Here is a 9,255-nt window from a genome sequence, read left to right as displayed (position 1 = left end):
ATTTTACGAGGAAATGACGAGGAAAGATAAATGAGTATTTTACGAGGAAAAACTTTCGTGGTAGTTACGCGTACTTTACGAGGAAACACTTTCGAGATATTTTACGTGTAGTTTACGAGGAACATGTTTCGAGGTATTTACGAGGAAATATAGCGACCTCCTTACATGGAATATTTACGTGGTCTTTACGACGAAATGATGTACTTCGTTTTTACGACGAAATATTTTCCTCGCTAAGTTACGACAAATTGGCGAGGAAATATGTGATACGACGAACGAGTAACGACAAAACGTGTTTCCTGGCTAATTCCTCGTAAAGCCTCTTTTACGACGAACTCACGAGGAAAACCGCCTTCGTTAAACTTATGTTTTCTTGTAGTGCTGGATTCTGATTTTCAGCTGGTGGAACCAAATCCCATGTGTGCGTCTCTTTCATGTTGTCTATTTCCAACTTACAAGCTCCTGTCCATCCAGGGTCTTTTAGCGCTTCTTTAATGTTCTTCGGCTCAGTATAGTTGGTTTTCACAGTAAAGAGCGCATACTTTGGGTTTGGTTTTACAATACCAGACTTTCCTCTTGTAGTCATCGAGTATTGTGGTGGTGGAGGCTGTATCACAATCTCATGAACTTCTTCATGATCAGAAACCTCTAGTGTACCAGCTGAGGATGCACTAGATGAACTATCTGAACTTGGCGGTTGGATCTCAACAGTAGTAGGACTTAGAGGTGCAGATTTTGTAGGCACAAACTCTTCTTCATTAGCTTGACTGTCAGCCTGCCTAACTCTTCTTCATTAGCTTGACTGTCAGCCTGATTGTCTGATTCTTCATTCTGTTGCAGATTTAACAGTCTCCAGTTGTTGAGAAGAGTTGAGTCGGTATGTTTGTGAAACCCACTATAGACATCGGCAAAGGGAAACTGAGACACATCAAAGAGAACATGTCTACTGATAAACATTCTTCCAGTTGGTGGATACAAGCATCTATATCCCTTGTATCTCTCATTATAACCGAGAAAAACACACATCAAGGATTTAGGATCCATCTTGTTATCCATATACGGTCTCAAGTAGGGATAGCACTTGCATCCGAAGACCCTCAACGCTGTATATGTGGGCTCTTTCCCATGTAGAACTTCAAAAGGACTCTTGTACTCTCCAAGAACATACGAAGGCAACAGATTTCATAGGAATGCGGCAGTAAAGAATGATTCTACCCAGAGTTGGAGAGGTGCCTTGCTGTTGTAGAGCATTGTAAGACCAAGTTCTGTTATGTGTCGATGTTTCCTCTCTGAAATCCCATTCTGTTGGGGTGTGTGAGGGCATGAAACTAACTTCTTAATGCCACATGAGGAGAGATGGCTGAGAAATTGTTTGCTCATAAACTCACCACCCCCATCACACTGAAATTGAGATATTTTCTATTGTAGTTGATTCTCAACCATACTCTGAAATCTTGTAAAGACAGAAAAGAAATCTGATTTTGACTTGAGAGGATAAAACCATGTGAATCTTGAATAACTGTCAACAAAGATTACATAGTACTTAATCCCTGAGAGGAAACAACTAGACTTGGACCCCAAAGATCACAATTCTTTCTAGAGGTCTTCTTGAAACATATTCAGAACTTAAAAAAGGTAGCCTACAACTCTTGCCTACTTGACACGCATCACATAGAGTCTTCATGCGAGTCTTATTCAGAACTATTGCTTTTTTTTTGATAGATGTTGAAGGATGTCCATGTGAGGGTGACCCAATCTTTGATGCCAAACCTCAGCATTTGTAGCTTGTTGCTTGTTAGAGTAAAAAGCTTGAAACCTTGCATCCTTCAACATATAAAGAACTTTATGTCTTCTTCCTTTGGTGATCACTGCCTTTGTCACCTTGTCTTTAACACACACATTTTCAGAATCAAAAGTAATCTCTTAAGGATAGTCTGATGTTAACTTAGACACTGATAGCAAATTCTTAGTGATTTCAGGGCAGAGCAAGACATCATTAAGTGGTAATAGAGTACCTTGAGGCGTGTGCAAATCAACTGATCCCACATGTGTAATGGGCAGGAAGTCTCCGTTGCCCACTATCACCTGGTCATTTCCGAGGTACGGCTCCGATGTGTGAAGCTGAGAACTATTGTTGGTGATTTGAGCAGATGCTCCAGAGTCCGGGTACCATTCATGTCCGGAGTGATGAGTTTGATCTGACAGTTTCATTGTGGTGAGAGTGGTGTGAACATTCTCTGGAGACAGGTATTCCTGATCAAACCTATTGTAACATTTCGCTGCAGAATGACCATATCTACCACAAATCTGACAAGTTGGTCTTGTACCAGAGTTGGAACCAGACCCACTGAACTGTTGCTGAAAACCCCTGCCTCTTGTAGAGTATGCATTGAATCCTCTGCCTCTATAACCTCCTCTGTTATTGTAAGATCCACGTCTTCTGTTGTTGTAACCACGACCAGTATGAAACGCCATATGAGGACTCACTTCAGCTGCTTGGTTGTACACTTGCAATTTGTCTTCGAAGTTTGTGAGCTTGAAAACAACATCCTCAAAGCTCATAGGCTGAACTGAATCCATGGAATGCTCGATTACGTTACATATTGACTCATACTCCTTGCCTAATCCGCTTAGTGCACCGTAAACGATCTCATGTTCGGATATAGAGCACCATATTGAGTCTAACTGATCGCAGACATCTTTAACATCGGCTAGATATTGTGACATAGACTTCTGTTGCTTTGTCATACCTTGGAGCTTGCGTTGCAGATCCAGCTTCCGAGTTGCGGACACACGATTGTATTTCTGACCAAGCGAGACCCATACTTCATGAGCTGAGTGCAAACCGTAGACAGATCTGAGAGCTTCTTCGGTCAGAGATCCGAAAAGCCAAGCCATCACAAGCTGGTCCTTGCGAAGCCATTTCACGAACTCAGTTTGGCTGCTTCAGTAACTTCATCACCCTGACGTGTTGTGATAGTCGGAGATGGACGAGGAGTAGAGATTGACTAGAAAGAAATGACTCAAACTGTGTCTTCCACAAGAGATCGTTTGTGGATGAAAGTTTGAGAGTAACACAGTGAGAAATGCTCAGAGATGGAGCGGTAAACGTCTCTGTATTGTCCTCCATGGCTCTGATACCATGTGAACAACTCAAGAACTTGAAGACCAAGAGAGGACTTTAAACGTATTTTCTATTATTTAACTTGGAAAAGGATTACAAGGGTTTTATGTTCTTATATACACAGCACACGATCTTATCCTTTGCTCACATCAGCACTCGATTGGAGACAAATCCAAACAGCTAAATCTGTTAGAGGTAAAGGTACCGTGTGCTGGCATCTTCAGGTTTGTACGGCAATGGTGTGAGCTGTTCTTTTGACTGAAAGATGCTTGTGAGAGTTTAACGGCTAGTGGCTTAGTAGCAGGCTTGATAAGTTGGTTATGGGCTTGCTTCTGGGCTTTCACACGCATACCTTCTACTTCAGCTGGTGTCTCTATAACACTTGTGCTATTACATCCCTGACATGTGATGTCTGCTCCGCTTGTTCCTCCTGAGATGCTTCCACAGGTTCAGTTTGGTTTTCATCCAGCTGCTCATGCCAAAGCTTTGAATTGACATTTGTTGTTAGTTGGAGACACTGTTGGTGCATTAGTCTGGTCAATCAATGGTCAAGTGTGTTTGTTCCATGGCTATGCTGAACGCGGTAATGTGATCGTACGGATCAGAATCTCCTAAGAAAGGAGTTGATTCTCATCCGTGTGTAGGACCTTGACATCAATGATCTTCTTTGCGAAGGGAGTTTTTTTAAATTGCGGCAAGGATACGTTCTATCTAGCTTGTTAACTTATGGATTCTTCACAATATATCCTATGTTGTATTCTGGAGAACGGAGATTTATTGGGTAGTCGCATGATTGATCTGATCAATCTCCTGTTCGGCAGGAAGAACCGTACTGAACAACTGCCTTCTTCCGGTGATCATCAGCGGGTGGTGGCGTAAGAGCAGCGGTCAGAGCATCTAGGTTCTCTTTTGTTTTTTTTTTTGTAACATGTTGAGTAAAACATTTCATCATGCCCATCATGGTAGTGAGATTTGTTATCGGAAAGGTAACCCTTGTGCCAGTGAGATCTTCTCTGGACATCTTTGATTTTCTTTGGTGTTATTTTATAATCCCCACAGTCAGCGCCCATTGTTTAATCTGAATTTTCGTGTGCGTACAAAATGTATGCACGAATTTGTTGGTGAGTTACTGAGTGATCTAAGACGGATTACCAGAGAAAAGACTGAATTTCTATGAAAGATGACAAACTCGGCAAGAACAAAAAGTAAGCTATGAAAACATTAATCTTGTACTGAATTGCATGTGTCTGTGATACCCTTCCTCTTCATCGGTCTCTTTCCTTTATAGCCAATTATTTTTCTTTATTCTTCAACAACTCTAGTTTATTTTTTTAATTTTAATTATTTTTCTGAATTTTGTTTTATTTTCTGAATTTTTATTTAATTTTCTGATTTTTCATTGGGCAATTCTCATAAATAGACCTTTTAAAGTTTTCATCTCTAAAATAGCACCTTAAGCTAAAAGTCACAAATATAACATTCATTAATAGGCTAAAAGGCTTTAATACCCATGCATACAATATCAAGTATAATTAAATTAAAAAAAACTTTTGCTTCTCTCGACATTTCCGTCAACGAAACCGGCGACGAACACAGGCGACGAAACCGACGACGACACCAGCGACGACATCGACGACGACGACATCGGTGTTAAAATCACGACGAATCTATATTGACAGCACTCTTAACAGTGATATTGAAACTTACACATGTAAGTTTGAGGTTTTCAATTGTTATTTGTAATTAGGGATTTTGATTCAAAATTTGTGGGTTTCACTTCAGTGATGTTGCATGAGCATTTCAGCTTAAACAAATGGAACCTTCTTCATATTCTCAGTGAAGCTTACCATGGCTATGGAGATGATTGTTTTTTTGTCAAGCTCTCTTCTTCACTATTGTGGTTTCAGATTTATGGGCTTGGAGCTTCTATTGTCAACACTTCACTTTCCCACACGGATTTTGATTTACGGAACAAGTTCTTGAATCCAAAAACTCCTGCTATAGGCACACACCATCAAGAACGCAAATGCTCATCAGAGCAGGGCGGTTTGCAATCTGAAGGCTTTTAGGGGACGGGCTGTAACAGGAACTCCTATTCAGAATGGTTCGTTTGATTTGTACTCCCTGATGGCGTTTCTCAGGTTCGAGCCATTTTCCATAAAGAGTTATTGGCAAAGCTTGATACAACACCCGCTTGGTCAAGGGAACAAGAACAGGCTCTCACGTTTACAGGTAAAGACAACATTCACTTCTATATATATGTTATATGTTTCAGTTTATTGGTGGAAGCTATTCACTTAGATGTTTTCTCAGGTTTTGATGGCGACAACCTCGTTGCGGAGAACAAAGGAAAAGAGTTTGATTGGGTTGCCACCTAAGATTGTTGGGACTTGTTATGCTGATCTTTCTGCCGAAGAACGTCAGATATATGATCACATGGAAGGAGAAGTCAAAGGTCTTGTCCAGAATCTTATAAATAGTGGAAGCTTGATGCGTAACTACTCAACAGTTTTGAGTATAATATTACGGCTTACACAGCTTTATGACGATGTTTCTCTTTGCCCTCCAAAGTTAAGGTCTTTGAACACTTTAACATCTATCGAAGGTACAAAAACAAAACAGTTATTTGTTATTATTTTTGGTTGCAAAGCTTTACGCCTGTGTGTGTTTGTGTACAGATGTGACTGATAAGTCAGATCTGCTGCAGAAGCTGGTTGCCATATTGCAAGACGGCGAAGATTTAAGATTTTGACTGTCCAATTTGCATATCTCCACCAAGAGACATCATCATCACTCAATCTGCTGATTTTTAATATATATACTTCTAAACTTTTCATAGTAACTGCCTAGTATTATTAGAAATCCTCGTTTTTAACTAGTTTAATTGTTTAATTTACATTGAGCTTGTTTTGTTAGAGTCCTTAGCTTATTAAGAATATTAAATCTCTTTGCCTTCTCACTACTCATTAAAAAGAATACCCAAAATTGATGTGACTAAACACATGCTTGTGCTTGTGAAACTGGTAGTGTTTTTAAAAATTTCAGGAAGGATTTGTGTAGTTTCAGGAAAGCCTTCCAGAAAATCCAATGGTAACAAATTTGAAAAAAAAATTGTTTGGTGTCTTGTTCTGCTTACGCATGTTGATATCTTTGTTAGGTTCGTGAATTTACTTATGACATTGTTAGTCTCTTGTTGCTTGTGCTTGTGAAACTGTGTAGTGTTTTTTAAAATTTCAGGAAGGAATTGTGTAGTTTCAGGAAAGCCTTCTAAAAAATCTGATGGTAACAAATTTGAAAAACTTTTTGCTTGGTGGCTTGTTCTGCTTACGCATGTTGATATCTTTGGTAGGTTCGTGAATTTGCTTATGACATTGTTAGTCTCTTGTTGCTTGTTCTTGTGAAACTCTGTAGTGTTTTTAAAATTTTCAGGAAGGATTTGTTTAGTTTCAGGAAGGATTTGTTTGGTTTCAGGAAAGCCTTCCAAAAAATCTAATGGTAACAAATTTGAATTTTTTTTGCTTGGTGTCTTGTTCTGCTTATTGATATCTTTGGTTGGCTCGTGAATTTGCATATGACATTGTTATTTTCTTGTTGCTGCTTGTGCTTGTGAGACTGTGTAGAGTTTTTAAAATTTCAGGAAAGATTTGTGTAGTTTCAGGAAAGTCTTCCAGAAAATCCGATTGCTTGGTGTCTTGTTCTGCTTACGCATGTTGATATCTTTGGTAGGCTCGGGAATTTACTTATGATATTGTTAGTCTCTTGTTGCTTGTTCTTGTGAAACTGTGTAGTGTTTTTTACATTTTCAGGAAAGATTTGTGTAGTTTCAGGAAGGATTTGTGTAGTTTCAGGAAAGCCTTCCAGAAAATCCGATGGTAACAAATTTGAAAAACTTTTTGCTTGGTGTCTTGTTCGGCTTATGCATGTTGATATCTTTGGTAGGCTCGTGAATTTGCATGAGACTGTGTAGAGTTTTAAAAATTTCATGAAGGATTTGTATAGTTTCGGTAAAGTCTTCTAGGAAATCGGATGGTAACGAATTTTGAAAAAAAAATTCCTTGTTTACACATGATAGAAACAAGATGAGAGATTCAGTACCTCTCAAACTAGCACTGCCTGAGCTAAAATATCCTATTGGTTCAAAGCCAAAAGAAATATCGTCAATAAACCAACATTCAAGCTCTGCGTATATCAAAGAGTGTTGCTATCTATGAAAGTTTAAACTAAAAAAATTGAAATGAGATAAAAACTAAGGGTATGATATCATCTCACGCTCGTTTTTTTTTTGTTTGGTTTATGTGTATTTGGTTCCTCACTTTATTAGTTAGGATACATATAGTCCATGTTTGTCTTTACAATTGGAAAATTTTAAATTCTGATATCTGCATATTTGGAAGATTTCAAATTATGATTTGGAATTTTGGAGATAAAAAATTTTTTTTTGCATCTACCACAATTCGAACCCAAGATATCTGGAAAAAGAAGAAGAGCGTGGAAACACTAGGCCAAGTGTGTTTCAATTGTTTGTTGATGTAAGTAAATGAATATAATGCATTGATTTTTATTCAATTAAAAAAATAAAAAGTGATCTGATTCCAAGGGGAATCAAACACGGGTTGAGGCAACTGTTTGTCAAGTTTTGCTAGAGGTGAAGTTTAGCCGCTAGGCTAAGGAGAATCATCTGTTATTAGCTAAAACATTAATGTATTTAACACTAAATTTTATATTATAAATGCTGGAAAGAGTTATGGAATTTCTGGATGAGTTTCCAGAATAGTTGAATATTAGTGTTGCTATCTATGAAAGTTTAAACTAAAAAAATTGAAATGAGACCAAAAACTAAGGATGTGATATCTGCATATTTAGAATATTTCAAATTTTGCAATGAAGAACTGAAGCTGAATTATAGACTGAGTAACTCCGAGAGAAGACCAAGGTGGTATACTCCGGATGATGAAGAGGAAGATGAACGGAGATGTAACTAAAGTCTTCTTTTGTTACTCTAGTTTTTTGGGAGTGGTTCATAGTGGGAAGAAAAAGTTACAATTGCAAGATTCATTTTATCTAAATATAATAATACAATTGATAAAACAAAGGTTATCTTTCGCTAAAAATCAAAAAAAAGTTACAACAGTTCATTTGACAATGGCTTTAGTTGCCAAATAAGCCTGGACCAGCACGCGAAAGCAGTTCTTGACCAGCGTATTTTCCCATCTTCACCATGTCCTCAAACACATATGGACCTTTTCTTGAGGTGTCGAGAACTATTCTGAGCATATCAGACCAAACCGATATGGGTGACTTGTCTATTTCTCTTTCTTTTACTGCTTGGAAACGATCGTTGATCCTTTTTCTCTTTCTGAGTGATGATGATCAGTAAGCAAATCTTGACAGCAAATATAGATTAATACTTTGTAAAACTTTTAAATTCATTTTGGTTCTGATGTTGATGTTCTGAGCAGCACCACTATCTAAAGTTCAAACAAACCACAACACAAAACAGACCAAACCAATTTGAGGTGGCACAGCTGCAACATCCACGAACCAACCTGCAACATCCACGAACACGTCACGTTTGAATCCTTTATGTCTATCCTTGCAGAACAAGAACACTAAGATTCCAAAGAGGACGACAGTAACTCCGACAACAACTCCTGCAATAATGCCAGTTTTTGGCTTGCTTGAATCACCTGTTCACCACAAACAAGACGCCATCAGCAGAAATAAATTAAAAAACTTTAATACTTTTGAATCTGTTGGAAGTAAAGAAGATATGGTTCAAACAATGGCGCACAGTAATGTAGCTACCTGAACGGGCAACCTCAGATACACAAGGGTGAGGTTGACCAACACCACAATTCAAGTTGTTTCCTGTGAAACTAAAGTTGATAAAACCATATCAGATCACTGCTAAAGAAAAACATATTTAACATAAACTAGAGGAACGTATTTGTATTTTGGGATCTGAAATAGAGTTTGAGGAATCTGGCCATTGAGATTATTGGAATCAAGAAGACTGTAAAAACATAGTTTCAAATTGATTAAGAAAGAGGAGCTTCCAAAAAAAGAAGGGGATCACAGACAGAGAGAGCAGTAACTTACAGATTTATCAGGTTTGGAAGACCAGTGAGTGA

The 9,255-nt window shown here is 38.2% G+C and overlaps 1 protein-coding gene across 1 annotated transcript in view; it reads right to left on the bottom strand.

The window, feature by feature from the left end:
- The window catches only part of LOC106344573, a 12,325-nt gene extending 9,427 nt beyond the window's left edge, over nucleotides 1–2,898 (bottom strand). The window contains exons 1-4 of the mRNA XM_013783928.1: nucleotides 2,016–2,898; nucleotides 1,771–1,886; nucleotides 750–918; nucleotides 457–684 (exon numbers count right to left, since the gene is read on the bottom strand). Of these exons, the coding sequence (XP_013639382.1) occupies nucleotides 457–684; nucleotides 750–918; nucleotides 1,771–1,886; nucleotides 2,016–2,898 (1,396 nt within the window). The remainder of the gene's footprint in view (nucleotides 1–456; nucleotides 685–749; nucleotides 919–1,770; nucleotides 1,887–2,015) is intronic.
- Between the last annotated feature and the right edge of the window lie 6,357 nt (nucleotides 2,899–9,255).

Source organism: Brassica oleracea, chromosome C5 (assembly GCF_000695525.1).
Source record: "Brassica oleracea var. oleracea cultivar TO1000 chromosome C5, BOL, whole genome shotgun sequence".
Lineage (NCBI taxonomy): Eukaryota > Viridiplantae > Streptophyta > Magnoliopsida > Brassicales > Brassicaceae > Brassica > Brassica oleracea.
This window is presented reverse-complemented; position numbering and strand designations above follow the sequence as displayed.